Source organism: Corvus cornix, chromosome 3 (assembly GCF_000738735.6).
Source record: "Corvus cornix cornix isolate S_Up_H32 chromosome 3, ASM73873v5, whole genome shotgun sequence".
Classification (NCBI taxonomy): domain Eukaryota; kingdom Metazoa; phylum Chordata; class Aves; order Passeriformes; family Corvidae; genus Corvus; species Corvus cornix.
The window spans coordinates 12,362,487-12,381,317 of record NC_047056.1 but is presented as its reverse complement, the minus strand read 5'-3'; the positions used below and the strand labels follow the sequence as shown (position 1 = coordinate 12,381,317).

At 41.9% G+C, this 18,831-nt stretch overlaps 1 protein-coding gene across 3 annotated transcripts in view; it reads left to right on the top strand.

The window, feature by feature from the left end:
* Positions 1-18,831, top strand: part of SUSD4 (sushi domain containing 4) — a 69,256-nt gene that overhangs the window by 33,117 nt on the left and 17,308 nt on the right. For all 3 annotated transcript variants that reach the window (XM_039569541.1, XM_039569540.1, XM_010393733.3), the window contains 3 exons: positions 6,327-6,539; positions 13,797-13,976; positions 17,306-17,494. In XM_039569541.1, coding sequence (XP_039425475.1) covers positions 6,327-6,539; positions 13,797-13,976; positions 17,306-17,494 — 582 coding nt within the window. The remainder of the gene's footprint in view (positions 1-6,326; positions 6,540-13,796; positions 13,977-17,305; positions 17,495-18,831) is intronic.

Below are 18,831 nucleotides of genomic sequence, written 5' to 3'. Positions count from 1 at the left end.
GCTGCATGACACTGGTCAGGCACTAGCTGGGGTGTGCTGTCAGCCGTGAGTGTTGAGTGGTAATTGGAGTAACTAATTGGAGGCGTGACCCCTGAAATAGAGATGCTGTTATTACATCTGCAGTCATCTATGCAGGGCCCAGGAACCTGCCCTGCTGATGCTGCAGCTTGTGCCCCTTTCTCCCTGGTGGTATTCCCAGGCAAAAGCAGTCCCTGGGTGGTTCCTAGAAGACCCATTTTGTTCTCTGAGGACACTTTGTGCTGCTTACGGCTTCTCACGTTCCTTCCCCTGCGCCTGCTCTGGAGAGAGCAGTGATTCTCGGGCTTTCTAGGGGAGATGTTGGTTTGTTTTAGCACAAAAATGCCCAGGGACTTGTCATACCTGAGTAGGGATTTTAAGGTTGAGCTGATTGTCACCCTTAGGAGCATCTGAGTGACTGCCCCTTTCTGAGTGCCCATTGAGAAGAGGAGAAAGGGAGGTGGTGAGCATGGCGGTGGGCAAGATTTAGGAGCATGGCAGTCTTAGAGGAGAGTGCAAGGGCAGGTGGTGGGTTGGCTTAGGGTGGGTTGTGGTGAAGGATGATAGAGAACACAGGTGGGAGGCCAGGGTTGTGGGAGAAGATGAAAGATCAGAAAAATTAGGAATTGCAAGTGAGTCAACCTTTCAACCTTTTGAAGGACCGATTTCCTCTCTTGGAGTCTGTTGCCCTTCATGCAGGGCTTGCATGTTCATCTTTTCCTGCAGATGGGTCAGTTTGGTGCTCATAAGCTGCATTACCCACTGATTTTCTTTTTTCTGCTATGATGCTCTTGTGTTATTTGAAGGATAAAGAAGCTTAATGGTACTCTTGATTTGATAGATCAGCTTGTGACTTAAGCAAAATACCTGTCCTTGGAGGTCTTTTTTGCTGTTCCATTTCTCCTACAAAGTAATTTGAACTTCTCTGTTTCTTCCAAAGGCTTGTTAGGCTGCCCTGGGTAAGGCTTAGCCAAATGAGGAGGGATATCCAGCTGTGCTGGGAGTTGGGAGCATGTTCTGGGAGGATAGCAAGGGTGATTCACATCTTAGGGCAGGGTTTTACAAAGCTGCTGAAGTCTCAGGGAAGCTTAAGCGTTAGTGACCCTTCAGGGATTAAGGAGAGTTTAGATTTTAGCGGGCATTTCACTAATGAAATCATAGCCTTATAATTGAATTACACTTCCAAGTCTAGATACTAATCGAAGCACATCCTTCCTTTTCTTGTTCCTGGGGTACATGGATAGTTCAATTAACAGCAGCAGCAGCAAGGAAGCATAAACAGCCAGAGGCACACAGCGCTGTGCCTGCCTGGCTTCCACAGAAACGGGGCAGAAACTCCTAAAGGGACAAAAACGACTTTTCCTTTGTACAAGCAAGCCCTTGGCATGTTTGCACTTGTGGCCCTTCTGTTTTAGTCCCAGAATGGTTTTTTACTGAGAGCTGGCCTAAGATAACCTGCTCCTGCAGTGCTTACAGACTCCTTATAAGATGTGCATGCAGGCAGTCTGGTCCTGCCACAGTCTGTGAAGCCTCTGCCTCCCTCTGCTTCTGACTGAGACAGATTTAGTGAACTCAAATGCAGGGGTTGATGTACAAGAAGCCCATTCTCCATCCTACTGAAGACAAACACTGAAAATACTCTGTATCTTGAATATTATTGCACATTGTATGTCACTTCTCATTCACTGGCTGTATGTAACAAACTGAAATGAGAGTGATGCTTCTGTTCAAGGATGAGTGCAGCCAGTTCTGAGCTCACATGCATCATCAGCGTGTCAGTGAGATGTTTTACAGCAGCTTTAGAGGCAAAGAAGTCCATCAAATCTAGATTAGAAATCATCTTGCCAGCACCATGAATTTATAAGGAGTGGTAAGATACGGAGGCAAGGGAAGAGGGAAACAAGGAAAACAAAACATGAAATTGAGAAAAAGAAGCAGAGAAAAACAGGTTTATAGGATGAACTGAGGGATTCTTCCTCCTGCCTTTTTAGGCATGTCTGAAGCTCAGTTGTGGCTATCATGATTTCTTGTCATCATACATACGTAATTTTTCCCTTGGCTTTCAGCATTTCAGGCTTTTCATTGGGGAGGAGATGAATCATTTTATGTTTGAGAATGTTCCTAGAATTCTGCATTGCACAATCTGATCAAGATATTTGCAGTGGTTCATTTTACACCCCAAGGAGGGCATTGCTTATTTTTCAATCTTCTCATTAATTTTACATTATGTTACCTGACTGACAGTACCGAGTAATTTAGGTAAAACAGGCACCCATATAATCTGCTTGAGGGTTATCCAAATTAAGAGCATTGCTATTTTCTGGTTGGTTCAACAGTAGAAATATGGGAAATTGGTAAATACCAAACCCAAAATATATTCTGTATCAACTGCATGCTTTGCTGGTGATGACCTTATGTGCTCATTACCCTTGCCAAGAAGGCATTAGTGTCCGTGATATTTTACACAATATCCCTTAAAGGTGCCATGATACAGAAAGCCTGCAACTTGGACCAAATATTAACCTGTTTTGATTACTGAAATAGTCAGTTCCAGCAGTAATTGTGTTGTCTTCACTTTAGGGATTTAAAGCCATGCGATAGCATCCCATAAAGTTGCTGCTAATGATGTAGTATTGATTATGATGGCTGTATAGGTAACATAGTAAACATGAAAGTTTACTACTTTATTTAACAAGTGTGTCGTATAGTTTTTACTGGTAGGTGGTGATGATGATTTCCCCTTCCTTCCTTTTAACCAAGAGAAAAAGTCCAGTAATCTTCTTTTCCCCAAAGACTTGCTGAAGGGTTTGTAAAGAAACAGAATGCATTGTATTTCTAAGTTACTTTTTATCTTATTTGATATACTTTTCCTGAAGGATAGCACCTTTTTATTAGAGCCAAAAGATTGGCTTTCCCTTCCAAAGACTTATATTGTGGCTGTGGCTGAGAAGTTTTTTGGCTGTTTTCATCAGGTTCTGAAGGGATTAAAGCATAAGATGTCTGTCTATGGCATCTCATCTGTAATGTAGGATTACTCCTACCATTAGAAAGTTACTGTATCACAACTTGGAGTAGCTGCTCTTAAATGCATAGCTTTGAAAAGTAAAATAAACCAAGGATTGTGAGAAAAAAATAAATTACCAAGCTGTTTCTCATTGAAGATGTATATTTACAGATTTTTGACGGAGTGGAGCTTAATTAGATGAGATTATATGGAAAGGATTATTGTGTAAAGGGTCCAAGTCTGCTATCATTAAGAACAACTGGAAGATGGCAATTCTCAGGAATGTCTCAGCACTATTGTTCTTGAATATTGTAGCAGAAGTTTCATCCTTAAACTGGAAAACACTGATGCACTTAGCTGTCAGCTAAATAAGCTGTTGAAACTTCAGCACAGCTCTCGTGCAAGAGAGGAGCAGTCCTGGTGAAAATCAGAGCAGCTCCTGGCTTCTCTGGATGGTGGCAATTGCCCCTTTGGAACACCTGCAGTGCCTGTTGTGCCTGGAGATCCTCAGCACAGGGGCAGCCTCTCCACACCTCCCTCATACATGTCCTTCCTCCTTCCCAGCCAGAGCACAGCCCTGGCTTCACTGCTTTGTGCCTGGGTCATCTACCCCTTCATGAAGAAGCTTGACTTACGTGTGCCTTCCACTGATTCCAGTAGGACTTGGGTTTGGGCCAAGTCTACTGTTGGTATCTATGGAGCAAAGATGGGGTTAGGGTTTTGTTTGCTTTGCCTTCTTGGCTTTACTATGAGATGTCACCATATTGCATGTGTAATCTGCCTGACTGGCTCTTCCCTAAGGCTTTTTCCTTCTTCCTTGCTTCAGGAACAAGCAAGGAAGCAGTGATCCTGTGCCGAGTCCGTGTTTCATCTCTTATGCAGTAGCTAAATAACAGCTGGCTACTGGCTCTATAGAAACTACAGGGTGCATAATTCAATTTTCCCATTCGTGTTCCAGTTTCTACTTGGAAATTCCCCTTGGGGATAGATTTGTCTGCTCACTAACTGCACTCGAGAAGAAGAGAGACCAACACACTGCAAAAGTATCCCTAGGAGGAATGGAAATCTTTGCTTGTGAAAGGTCACCAGAAAAGTGGCAGTAGGGTCACAGAATTAGCCTGCACCAGGGAGGAAAACATTCTTGCCTCCCATGTCGGGTTTTGTGCTGACAGGCACAAAATCTCTAACTTTGCATATTTGACTTAATAAAAACTGAGAAATGAGCTTGGCTCATTTTTTTTTTTTTTACCAGGCAAATTGTGTGTGACCTCAGCACCTTTCCTTTTTTTATGTTGTTACAGAGGCAAAGTAGTAGGCAGTAGTATACTTTTTCCCTGATGCAGCTAGTGAGAAAGGACACATATCTCAAGGTAGGTTACAATATTCCTCGCCTGACTGCAAATTCTGAGATTACCGAAGTAACAAAATTGATCTAAATGTCATGTTATCCCTTGGTTTAATGGGAAATAATTAAGATCTTCACTGACATTATTAAAGAACACGGGTTTGCTGTCTGAAGCATAAGAAACTTCTTTTTAATCTCCAGTAAAAATGGACAGCCCTTCTCTGTTAATAAGTATTGCCTACAGCATGTGATCCCATGATCATAATGACTATGCTTCTCCTTGTTCATCCCACTGGCAAATGACAGAGAGTCCGGGGTGATTTGCACTGGAGGACTTGAGCTGTGTGGCAGATGAGTGGGCGTGGAGGTCAGGGATGTGTTTGACTTGGGCACTGCACTGACCCTTCAGTTCCCAGGATAAACTGCACTGGATGGAGGAGTGAAGCTGCACAGGAGCAGATGCTCTGCTGCTCTTGTGCTGTTTCAGCCAAGAGAGGGGATGCTGGTGGAGAGGGAGGTGCATGGATATTGGAGCACTGCAGAGGGGCAGAGACTGGCTGTTGGTCATGGAATTCGGGTTGGGTTCTGTCCATCATGTCACCTGCTGGGAATTGTAGCCTGGTTGGGGAGTTCAGTGCAGGATCTGGAAATCAGAAATGTGTAATCCACCCTGATGACCCCACAGTGTGTCCTGCCCCTGCTCGCAGGAGCAGGTAATGGGACATAGGACACAGTGGCTTGGTGTGGGCCTCCTGTATTCCTCACTAGCAGCTGTCAGCCAGGGGACTGAGCAGAGACATTCAGTGCTCAAATGCAAGAGCCCTTCATCACCTTCAGAGCTCTCCATTTGGCTGCCACAGCATCACAACGAGCCCTTGGCGGAGGGAATGATTTAGCCTCGGGAAATGGAGATTTATTTCAAAAAGTCCTTTACTGTAATATCTTCCTTCTCTCTGACTGCACCATGGAGGCATCTCATTCTTATCATGCAGGAAGTAGCTGAGGCTCCCTGATACTATTCTTTTTAAATCAAAACATTAAAACTACCATGCAATGATTTTCGCATTTTCCAGGCATCCCTCCTGCTGGCATTAATTGCCCCCCTGCTGTTCCTGTTCCAAGGCTATTTGCTCTTTCTGTATGCAGCGCTTGTTCAGTGCTGCACGAAACCTTTGCTGCTTTGCAGTAAAAAAAAGCTTCCGCTTATGCAAATGGCATTGAAATGAGTTTGATAAAGTGATAAACAGTCACATTTAATGATTGAAACTGTTGGGGTTTAGTTTGTTATTTTACAGTTAATTTTGTGAAGGTAAAGGGCTTTTCAAACTCTCTTCTGGTGTCAGTGCAGTAATACAGCATTCCTAGAACAGTGTTTGCAAAGTGTGGTAGGGCCACCAAGCCAAAGTGATAAGGGGGCCACATTCATCCAACGTCACAGTGTCCCTTTCCCCTGTGGCAGATCTCCCTTCCATCTTGAAATCTCCCTATACTTAGCAGTTCTCCTATTTCAATTACTGTGTCTTTGGATGGCAGTTAAGTTTCATGCCCCTTTATTTCCTCTTTCCCTCTGCTTCTGACACATTATTATTCTTACTAGTGACTGCACGAGACCTCCAAAATCCCACAGTCCCCAAAAGTAATTACAGATACATTACTGAACAATCCCCACTGGTAGGCTGGGTCAAGTGCTTTATTTTTATCCAGGGCAGCTGCCAAGGAGTGTGGTCGACTTTTGCTTCCCCAGTAGCTGCATGAAAGGACAGGAGTATTTCTGTCTCCTGAGCATTTCAGCTGTAGCTGGGGGTGGGTCCTCTCCCAAGTCTGGAGTACCTGGTACCCAAGCAAGGTTGCTCGTGGTCAATATGGAAGATACAAGGTCCCCATGAAGATAATGGATAAAGATAGAAAAAACATGAGGAGTAAATGAGCACAGTTTGATTGTGTCCTTGTCTGATGCAGGGTTTGATGACCTGCAAGCGTGTGCTGATCCTGGAGCTCCTGAACATGGCTACAAGACACCCAGCGCAGGTGTTTTCTTTGAAAGCGTGGTAGTCCGGTTCCATTGCCAAGAAGGATACAGGCTCAATGGTACTTCCAAAAAACTTTGTGTGAGACACTTTAATGGCTCCCTGAGCTGGAAACCCAGTGATAAACCTGTGTGCCTACAAGAAGGTAAGTCAGTTTTCTTCAAGCTGTTCGCCATGTCAGTTCTTCTCACTTGTCCACGTACCATGTCTGTGTATCTCTGGACAAAACACAAAAGGCTGGAGTTCATTTCATTGTGTCTTATTGGATACATACTTTAATTTTCCATCCATAATCCTTGTTTGTCAGTTAAATTTGTACCGTGAGAGGCTGTGTGTGTTGAAAGGGACATAAAGAAATGTGAAAACAGAAGATAACGTCCCCTTTTAACTAGTTATAAATTGATGCAGAGAGGAAAACAACCTCTACTGTAAGTTAACTGTTTATTAAAGCTGCCCACTTAATATTCCTTTCTGCAATATTATACTAGGAAAATACAATCAAATTCCAGTGCTACTGCTCCTGCTAATCAGGAATTTTAAACAATTGTATTTTATGACATGTGCATGAGTCAGTAGGAAAATCAAATACACATAGACTGCAGGAGTTTAAAGCCAGGATAGAAGTTTACTCTGAGATAATTCAGACTATTATGGCATAAACCAATTTATTTTCATTGTATATTTGACATTGTATTTGGTTTTAAATAATTAGGATGTTACATTGCTTTCTTCTTCTAGGTCTTAGAGGCAGGATTAATTTGAATTTCATAACTGTAAATTTTGGCCAAAGTACACCCAAGCAGCACAAGTTATTTATTTCACCAGGTATATTAAAGATATAACCTGTCCTTGTTGTTGATTCATTTTTGGTCAACAGAGCTATTAAAGTCAACAGACATGAAAAGTGTTAGTTAAATAAAGTGTTTACATTTTAGTGTTGTAACTTCTCCACTGAAGACATTAGCCATTGGCCTCATTGTCTTCATGGTGGAGCAAGATAAATTCTATTTTGGGTTGCCTTTCAGCATTTAAAATTTGATAAATACATGCACTTTATTCAGAGGTAGTTGGAGACTTATGTGGCTCACAAACACACTGCATAGGATCATGCATCACTCAGTGTGTACGAAAACTGCAGGAACTTGTTTGTGCTCCTGGGGGCTGGGTGTGAGAACCCTGTGAGAAGCCAGGACAGGGATGAGCCACAATAGGGACAAGCAGGGCCTGGGACGACCGTGCTCAGGAGGTGCATCTGAAGGGAACCACCCTAAACAGTGGCCAGTGTGAATGTGGTGGGTGAGGTATTGGAGAGGGTAGCCAGAGGCAGCTGCTAAGGAGTCCATGGCTTTCAGGCAGCTGGCTTGTTGGCAGGAGAAATTTAGGTAAAATATGTTCTCCTGGACATGTATGAGGCCACGGGCTACAGAGCTGTGAGGGGCACAGTTGTGAGCTGTCCCAAGAGGTGATAGCTGATGTCTAGAAATAAAGGCAAGGGGGTGCCAGTACCACCTCATCATATGGGCCATGTGGGTCAGGTTCAAGGGAACAACCTGATGCCTTTAAAAATAACTGTGTATGAACGTCGTGCCCTCTCCTGTGGCAGCCACTTTTCATAAATTACTTTGTCTCTCATCTCATGGTTATTTAAGAAAAAATACATGTAGAGTGACAGCGGCCTGTGTCTAAACTGGCTATTGGAAGTACCAGAAAAAGCTTTAATGCTTGGAAATTCTGTTTCCTTAAGCACAGCAGGGAGCTGCTAGGAATCTTGATGTGCATCTTTGAAATGTTGCCTGTATCATCCACTGCAGTTGTTAAAATAAACATTAGTATGTTTTTTTTAAATATTCAAACCTCTTCCCAGGCCCTCCAGCCCAGTGGAAATCTGTGGAGGAAGTTTCTGATCACAATGCCATCAGCAACAAAACTGCCACCAATGTCAGTGTGATCAACACTTGAGCCAGGTGGTTTCAAAAAAGAAAGAAATTGGAAGATGAGGATGTGATGGATGATGTGACAACAGTTGCTTTAGAGATAATAATTACTTTCCAGCACAGAATGCTTAAAAAGGATTGCTAGCCAATGCTCTGATCAAGCAAAGCACTTAAGCTGGAGCACAACTGTAATTATGTGATTAGTCTTGTTAAAGTTCTGTGCTCAAAATTAGGCAGATGCAAAAATGCTTCTTATTATTTGGACCAAAGAGTAGGACCCTGGTTTAGGATTTAGTGAAGCAAGTGCTTAAGTACTTTCCTGATTAACATTATAATAATACCTCAGGTATTAGATTACAGCATTAATTCTTAGTTCCAATGCACAATAACACCACTGATTCAGAAGAAATACTAAGCAGAGGCTCAGTGGCAGTCCATGAGGCTTAAGCATTGGCTTAAGTGATTTTTAGACTGATCCTTTTGCATACTGGGAGCAGAGTTGTGAGAGAGGGCCATGGTAGGGAGGTGGACAGTATAGGAACATGGCACATCTGGAGACCAGTTAAGGGAGAATTACAACAGGGTTTGTGATTCTCAGCTGCCTAATGACATACATAAAACTCTTCATTGCAGAAGTTCTGTAATGATATATAGAAAGAAATTTGAAATTTCTACCAACTGCTGGAGAAGGGAGAATTTAATGTTTCCCATTCATCATTACCTATCACAAGGTGGAATAAACTTTATGCTGCATTTACCATTTACGGCGGGGGCTGGCTGCTCTGTGGGCTATGGTATGCTCTACACGCCTCTCATCCCAGCATATATAAATGTCAGGCAGTGCCAGCTGAGCTTGAACAGTAAAAACACTCCATGGTTTGGAGTTCATTTATTCTCAGGAGTTTGGATTTGGCGAAGGATAATTTTATGTCTATATGTTATGTACGTTTAATTGTTGTTATGTGTTTACTAGCACAATCTCTAATCACAAATGGATGCTATTTACCAAAGGAAGCAGAGCAACCTGTTTCAGAATGTAATTGATTTTAAAACTAATACATTTGCCTGGAGCTCTTCACCCAATCAATTTGATTTTATAGGTCTGTCATTTCTCATTAAGAGGTAGGAGATTTTAAGTGTCAGGACGAGAATGAAGTTGCATGACTCAGTGTCCAATAAATGCCCTGTCAAAAATCTGTGTGCTTAGAGTTATGTTCTTATGTTGATGTACAGCATGTTGTGACTGTACCTTTCATCAGCTCTAATACGGTTATGCACATAAATACCAAACCTCTGAGGTAGGAATTTTGTATTTACTGTTTAAGAGCAGTATGTCATGTTGTTCACACTTTAATCTAATCTTCTCCCACTGTGATAATGTGGCTGCTGAGGCTGTTGCCCTACTTGGAACAAATGCTAGCTCTTTCCTATGAGATTGAATCTAAATTTACAGTCTGCATGGAGATGGCAATGAAGCGAAGAGCTGTGCCCACCTCTCCCTGTGCTTCTGCAGGCAGACACCTTGGAGATGTTCTCAGTGCCTCATTCTCCCACTGACAGGGATGATAAACCTGCAGTGAAAGTAGTGGACTAGTACATGGTTTGGCTACAGCTCTCCTGTAGGACATTTAGCCCTCCATTTGCTTTGCCTTTGTCCCTGAGTCTGTGAGATGACAGAATTATTTTTATTTCCCCATCTCTTATCTGTCTTGCCCAGTGTTTTCTGATTCTTAAGCCTGGTTACAAGCACTCTATGATACTTGTAACCTGGCCACAGGTCAATGGCCGCAGGTCGTAGGTGAAGTCTCTCTGCACTGTTTTAATACAAGCAAAGACAGTAAAGAGAAAGTGTTATTCAATATGCACTAAAATACTGTGTTTTCCATCCATGGAACAATCCTAATAACACAGTACTGTGGATTTAGCACTAGTAAAAAAAACCAAGAGACAATATTGCTCTTAAATGTTTAATTTCAGGAGCACAGGGTGTAGATGAGCTGTCCCTGCGTTAACCCAATTCTTCATTATATTCCTTTCATCCCTCCTCCCTGTTTCTCTCTGTTCCAGCCTGTCAGTGGTGTGATTTGATGTAGTCAAGACTAATTCAAAGACCTGTCCACAGTGAGATACACAGGAGCACCAGGCCTCTGCATTTGAATTTACATACAGATCGTAAACAAAACAGTGCCAGAGCAGAGATTGGGACACTGTTCTTCAATTGTACACACTCTTACAGTGTTGGAAAGATCCTTGACGTGGTTTTGGGCAACATCCAGTAGTACTCCCAAGTAAATCCTACAAGCGCTTTCTTGCGTTAGCGTGGAACCAGGAACAATTTTTGGATGGTAAGGGCTCACCTGCAATAGACACAAGCCATCCCAAGCCAGCTGGTACCCGTGGATAGTGTGGCTGTCTCCATGGTGTCTAGGTCATGCCTTCTTTCTGAGTAGCCATTGTGGTCCAAGTGCTCTTGGGAGGAGGTAGGGTGGTCCTCCTTCCCCATGGGCTGCAAGAAACCATTCTGAGAGTTTCTGCACTTGAGCAAAACACTCTAACTGTACTGTTTAATGAATTTTGTTCTTCAGACCAATCTTCCTGTGATGGGGCACACACTTGGTTTGCTAAAGCCAAGAGCTTCTAATGTACAAATCTTCATGAAAGTTAGGTCAAGGTGAGCCCTCGTGCCTGTCAGGCTGTTGAGCCTGCTGGCTGTACCCCACCTCTTTCTGCTGCTGCAAGATGAGAAATATGTCCTTTTGCCTGGCCGATGTTAATACTCACGCAGTAGATATAAGCAGATCATGTAAAACTGCCAGAAAGGAGTGTAAGTCATAGCTTTTGCTGTTCAATGCTGGTTAAAGACCGTGTATTCCCTTAAATGGTTTAGCAGCTTCCACGGATTTGCTGAGAAGGACTTAGAATAAAGTAGTTTATTTTCTAGGACAGGACATTTTAAAATTCAGTCACCTCCTTCCAGCTTTTCCAAGCAGAATTGGTGCCAGCTAATCCAGTTGTTTGTGGAGAAGCGGCTACTGCAGTTTATGCCTGACTGAGTGCTAAACAATATGAATTCAGCCAGTGGGAAAGCATTTGCTTGCAAGGCATCAGGCAAAAGAGCTGTAATATTGTGGCCCATTGGTCTGGCATTTAGCTGGGGGTTGTAATAAGCCTGTTATCAAAGTCAGCCAGGATGCGGCAGGTGGAGGACGGTGCAGTGAGCAACTTATCGCTGCTCTCTGCCAGCATCTACCCGATTAAAATGATCCCATCTACAGCTGCTCCTTGGAATAATGGGGATGGAGTCGCTGTGATAGATCATTGTTACAGAATCAATTTCCCCCACTTTGAAAGTGAGATCTCATGTTTTACTGTGCTGTGTGTATACACACCTCCTCTATTTGTATAGCAACAGAAAGATGTTGTATCAAGAGAGGGAGCTGTTTGTTCATTGACGTTATCTTCTGGCATCCATCTCCAGCCTCCTGCTGCATGGCTGCCAAGCAGGTTCTCCATCTATCTCATCCCATCCTCATGGGGAGCCCAGGACAGCCTCTTCATGACAGCATTTATGGCTTAGTGTAAGGCATTACTTAGGGGCATCCTCTGCTGTCTTCTCTGCTGATTAACTTGCTAGAGAGGAAACTGTTCCATCTTTGAAAGTGATGTCTGCACCCTCGCCAGTGTATTTTACAACCTCCTGTTAGGGTATGGATCCTCCCAGACTTGTGCATTTATAAATGAATAAGAAAACTTACAAATTCTAAGAAAACTTCTTGCTGCAGTTTCTCAGCCCACCTGGCAGGCTGCCAGACCTTCCCACTACCAGCAGCAGAAGGCACCTGCAGCAGCTGCCAAGAAGCTAAAAAGTAACAAGAGAAATAGGAGAATTTTTAACTAATGCAATGCTGAGGCCCCATACCAAAAAGTTAGCTAAGTACAAAGTATTTTAGAAAATATCCCTAGGTACAAAGTATGTTTTAACTGGGGGAGCAACACTGTCCCCCTTTATGTTAGTAAAATTTAGTGATGAAGTCTCAGAGTAATAGATCCCCCCTAGTTTGCCTAACTAAATAAAAACATAATGAAAACATTAGCTCTTAGTAGTTTGTGAGTGCTGTGCTAAATGACAGTTTATCTTCCTTCTACTTGTGCTTCTAAACAAACAAGCTGTCACTACCACTTTACTTAGTGCATACTAGCAATTAATTGCTAAATACAAATTTAGCTTTGCCTCTTCCTCTTTAGCAAGAATTACTCATGAAAATGGCAGAAACTTTCTCTTCTATGCAAGTCTCAAGGGATCTCTTTTTTTTTTTTCTTAATAAATACAGTATTCCTAAATGAAGATCATTGTTTCTCATGGTAGAAATGTTGGGGGAATAAAACAGCATAACACAGGGTTGTAATACTTTTTCTGTCTTTCTTTTGTTTGAAATGTCTTGGGTTTTGATGCCTGGAAACTTTTATTACCATCTCTGTCATGGATTGACTGCTGGCAGACAAACAAAATTTTTCCCCCAGTATTTAATCTTTCCCTCTCTTCTGTTTCATCTCACGTTGCCTTTATGATGAGAATGAACTTTGAGTCACCCGGCCTATTCCCTCATACCCTCATGGCTTGTTTCTCAAGTGTTTGGTATTACTAGGGGATTTTTCCCCTGCTTCACCCTTCCACTTTGCACATCTTTCAGTGTTCTGAGTATTATTCTGTATTTTGGTGTCTTTAAAGGGCAGTGGTACATAGAGTGAGATATGTGACTGACTGATGCATGTGTCGCAGACAGGTACCAGAGCCCATTCCTGTATATCACTACAGGTTTGCAGTCCCTTCTTCAGAGTCTTCTACAATCACTTGGGATACTGCTCAGGACCCTAAAAATCATGTCCACTAAAGGCATATGAATGCAGGCACATAAAACTATCTGGTTTATGACATAATCAAGGAGTTTAAAGTGAAGGCATTCTTGTAATGAACTCTGTGGAATGGAGCTGGATAAACCCTTATAAATGTACCAGATTTTCATCTGTCTCTCTGCTAAAACTGCAGTTTTTCTGTGTTCCTTGTGCCATATCTGTATTTTATCTTTTCTTTTGTCCTGTCCTTAGTGCTGTCAGAGTCTGCCTTCACATGGAACCTTGGGATAGTCAGACTTTGTGGTCTGATTTGCAAAGATGACGCATGGATGGCCAAAATTAACTGCAGTCTTCCTAACAGCTCCTAATTTTGTTGGTTTAAAAAAGGCTGGGGGAGCAATCCATTATTGTAGCACCTCAGCTTCTCCCGCAGTGCTATAGACTTTGTAAATGGTGGTTTACTAGGGAAAGGGCACCTTTACTGAAATGCATGTATTTTCCAAACAGTTTAAGCAGAGCACTTACATTAAATGCTAACTTTTGTTTAAGAGCTTGATTACTGAATAGCCAGCCATGCTTTTTTAATTAAGTTACTATTTCTTTTTCTCGTGAAGTCACAGATTGCCTTGTTCCACATGTTGAAGATGCAGAGGTTCATAACAAGACATACAGGACTGGCGATAAGTTAATAATCAGCTGTCATGAAGGATTCCAGATCCGTTACCCTGACTTAGACAACATGGTTTCCATATGTCAAGACGATGGAACATGGGATAATCTACCCATATGTCAAGGTTTAGTACTCCAGCACGTCCTGTTTTATAGCTCATGCATCTTGTGATAGTTTGCCAATATTTTTTCCTACAGTTGTAAGAATGTCAGTGATCTGATAAGCTCCACAATGCAGTGTTTGAATAGTGCTGCTGTTAAGATTCTTTTGATTTCTCTCCCCCTTTGCTCACTGCAGGAAACGTGTCGCTTCCTAAACATTCCCATGCTTATACTACTACTGTAAATACTGCTTTTTTGTTTGCAGAGCTAAAATCTGACACAGATACACTGCATTAAAAAGTAAAAAACAACCAAGGTAATCAGTCAGAAGTTCTGATGGGCATCTCACATTTTTTCACCAATTAATTTTTGAAAAGATTAACTGCACTTTATCTTTCTTTGCCTTGTGCACAAGGCAGGGGTAGAGGAGAGAAGCTGGAACCTGTTATTCTGTCAGAGTTTTCAGCAAGAGCTGTTGATTAGATTCACAGTCCATTAAACCTTTACGTATTGACTGAAAATTCAAGGTGTGCACAGGAATGATTTTGGCCAGAAAAGCCATTAGCTGTAGAACTAGAAATATCAACAGCATGGGATCCCAGCTCAGCTTGGACTGGGGGTAAGCCAGCTTTAGTGAATGGAAATTCAATAACCCTGGGCTCCTTTTCCACATTTCTAATAAGCACATCTGAGTACCACTGACTCTGTTTTAACCAAGTCACATCTTGGTAACAAGCTTGGCCAACTGAACAGCAGCAAGAGATTTTAACTGAGGAGCAGACAGGATTAGTCCCAACTTTCCTCAAACCCATCTGTCGCCTCCTAGAGCTAACACTGCTCTGTAGGCACTTAATTACACCGTCACACCAATTTGCAGAGTCGGGGCAGGCAGACAGAGGAGCTGGGACACTTCTCAGGAGCAATAGCACGTCAGACTGTCCCCCAAGATCTTGCCTTAGACTATGGCAGAAACTTAGCCATGTTACCAGGCTAGCTCAGCATTTTAGATGCACACATTGTCTCTGAACAGGCCTAACAGCAAAGGGGAGGTTTTGCAAAACCATAGCAAAGTGGATGGCAGTTTTGGAGTGTCTTATGAGTGATGGCATCACGTGTGGCAGTATGAAGTGTACAGCCCCTTTCTGTGGGGGTGCACCTCACATCAAATTAAGGTAGATTAAGACTGTTGCAGTAGGGGGAGATTAATGCTCAAAAGATGGATTTGCAGATGCTGTATTTGCCAAAGATCCAGGTGAATACATTAGGACCGACAATATTTACTGGGTAAGCAGAAGTAACCCAAGTACCCCTTGGCTTGTTACTTCTGTTGCTGTGTTTATACTGTAAAACACAATCAATTGCTCCTACTCAATAGTCAGTATTAACTGCTTTTCAAAATAAAAGCAGTGCTAATAAAAGTTAAGAAATCAATTGCACAAGACCCACGTGCTGTGATTACCAGACAGGCAGAGAATAGGCAATTCAGATTCAAGACTGCCATATTTTGCCAAATTCTTTAAAGTTACTACAGAATTGTCTCCAGAATTTTCTTTTTGCCTTGTCAAGCACTTGTAAGACCAAAGCCACTTGTCTACTTGCTCTAGGTAGGCTGTCAATTACATTTCTACGGCCCTTTCATTACAACAGGCAGGGGAGTCTTATGACACTAAGATGCCTTTTTTTCCCTGCCAGAGCAGTGGGAAATGATTGTAGAGTGTATAAGAATCTAACCTCAATTTTTGCCATGAGCTAATAATATTAATTACTGATCTGGAATGATGTGAGTTACTTAGCAAAAAAATGTCAAAATGAAGTTTTTCAAGCAGCTTGAGTTGTTTGGAGACCTAGGAATTTTCACGAACGCTTGGCTGTCATACAGATTCAAATAAATCTCTCTCCTGCATGACCAGGAACATAATGAGCATTAAAATTCTGAGGCAGCAGGACCAAATTTTCCCTGATACAGTTCAGAGACGAGTAAGCTTGGTCTCGCTTGGGCAGTCTGTGCTCTTTCTGTCCCACTGGGGGCTGCTTATGTTGTCTTGCTTGATGGGCTGCTCAGTTTGCAGGAGTTAGTGTGTTGTGTGTGGGGCATTCTTGATCAGGGTACAAGCAGCAGCCAGCAGATAGGATGCTTGAAGCTTTATTTGAGCAGGGACATAACCAGCTGCTTAAACAGCTATCAGAATCATTGCTCTGGTGGTACAGCATGTTGCAAAAATCATTCAGGCTTTTTCTCATGTTTTCTTTTGGTTTTGTTCCTCTCCCTCAAAAGACCTTTGCAAGGAAATGGCCACTTGAAATGCTGCTGAGGCTTTTATTTTAAATGCCAGTACCTTACAAGAAGTTCTCAGACTGATTTTTGTTTCCTCCTCAGGTTTAAAATTATGGGAGTCCTATGAACATCCTTTACAAATTCCTAGTAGTGGCAAGAAACCTATTTATGGACTGCCATAATTCAGCTTCCATTAGTCACATAATTCTAAAATATTATTTTTCATTCCCTGATTACTAGTCATCTTTTCTCCACATTATTGCAAATTAAAAAATTAAACAGTATCAAGTATTACCCAGAGGGTCATTTATAGGGCCATGTTACAAAGACATGCCATCTGTTAAATTCACTGCTCTCTGTTGCCCCAAATTTGGTTGGCAACCATTTAGCTGTCACTGCTCAGTACCATCCATGATACAAATCCCTCAGGAGTAATTCCAGAAGTAGAACTGGAACATAGTCTCTGATTCTGACTACATTTACAATTTCTGGTGATAAGAGGTACCTTAACTTTTTGATAACCTAGTCTGAGACCTCGCTTAATGTTTATCATGGGGCTCTCCTAGGAAGTCATGTCCCTTTAGACTTTCTCAAACTGGAATTTCAAAGTCATTAATTCTGCCTGCAAAGCTTTTACAATTGCATGCACTTTGTCACAGGAATGGTTTTAATATTTTAGAGGGTTTACATGCTTGTCATTTTTAAGAGGAGGAATAAAACTCACCGTTTCTATAAATGACAGTCTTTCTTTATTAAAGATTCTACCTCAAAAAGAAATTGCCATCTGCTGAACCGGTGAATGTTTGTTAAACAAAATACTGTCAGTTTCAGAAAACCTTTCTTGTATTTGTTGGGAGTGAAGCCCATGCTAGCAAAGCGTGTGGGCTAAACCACAAAAGGGTTTGAAACAGAATAATGAGGCAGATATATCTGAGGGAGATCATGCAGACATGCCATTCATAGTGGAGAGGATGAAAAATATCACACTCTTCAGTTTAGAAACTGTAACTGCGATGTGTGAAGATGACTGAGATAAGCACTGATAATAAAAGAAACCTCCCTCTTCTTAATTTGCAGGTTGCCTGAGGCCATTGGTTCTTCCTCATAGTTACATTAACATATCTGAGTTCGGGGCCTCCTTCCCCGTAGGAACAGTGGTGTATTATCAGTGCTTTCCTGGATATAAACTAGAAGGGGCAGAGATCCTTGAGTGCATGTATAACCTTATCTGGTCAGATAGCCCACCTAGGTGCCTTGATGTGGAAGGTAAATGTCTTACTGTTTGTTTATCTTTCCATTTTGCAAGATCTGCATGCTCTCTGTGATTTTAACTCAGGGCAGTGGCTATGGTTCCACTCTGTGATGTTTCCAGTGGCTGTGCAGAGCCTGTCAGGGCTCTGCTGTGTGCAGCCTGCTGTGCTTCACTGAACCCTCAGCTCTTGGTGTTCCCTGAGTAATGTTTGCTCTCGCAGTGTCCCAAGTGCAAGAGGCAAAGCTCCTAATGATTGCTTTGCCCTTAAAATGCAAAGTCTCTGCTGCCTTTTTGATCAGAACACTGAAGTTACATAACTCACCTCCCTGTGCACCTGGTCAGAGCTCCTACACATATGTACAGATTTCTGTGATAAGCTAAAAAATACTCCACAGAAGATCTTAGTTAGGGCTGTGCCAGCTGCAGTCATTATTTAGCACCACATGGTGCTGCACACCTGAGTATTTGCTCTCTCATGGTAGTTAACCTTAAAGAAGGATTGACAGCTAAAACGACTGAGCTAATTTATTGATGAGGAACATAAAAACAATTCAGTGTGAAACAGAGGTAAATCCTACTGAGCCAAAAGGCTCAGTGACTAGAGCCTGTGACTAGAGCTGGGATGGAGGGTGTTGTAGTGCATTTATATTTGCATCCCAGATATTTAAAACAGAGATACTGGATAGATTGCTCCATACTTTGCCAGAACTGCATAAACTACCCTCCTCCATCTTGACATCTTGAATGAAACATCCTAGGGAGTCAATGAGAATCCAGGTAACATCCTCTGCATTTCATTCCCCTAAAAGAACTACATTTTTGTTCTATTTCAAGCCTGTAAGGAAGCTATCTCTATGTAGAATTTAGCTAAAAGCAGTTATAGGAATTCATATGTGATGCTTATGTCACTGAACTAAGTGCTAAGCATTCTGGAAGTGCAAAAATTTGCCAAAAGCATCAACAAAGTGATAAACTACACAAAAATAATTCAATGAGCCTTATTTTTAGCTGGCAATTCAAGTTCCAAAATTCAAAAATGCCTTTTCAATTTTGGAATGACAAAACAAGATGATTTTTTTGTTTGTTTATTTAGCTCACCATGAAAGATTAATCCTCATTCAGCTAAGCCATTTTTGGAAGGCTTATTTGTTGTTGTTTATAGCTTGGAAAACACATTAAAAAATCAGAAGGGCCCTGTTAGGCTTAATCCAAACAATATAACTGATTTCACAAAAATGACAATTCTTCATTTAGAAAGATAAGAGCATGAAACTCAAGCGTGTGAAGCAGAAAAAGTTGTCTTACTGTCACTTAACACAGGTGAGCATTCCAGCTGCTATCAAAATACCTG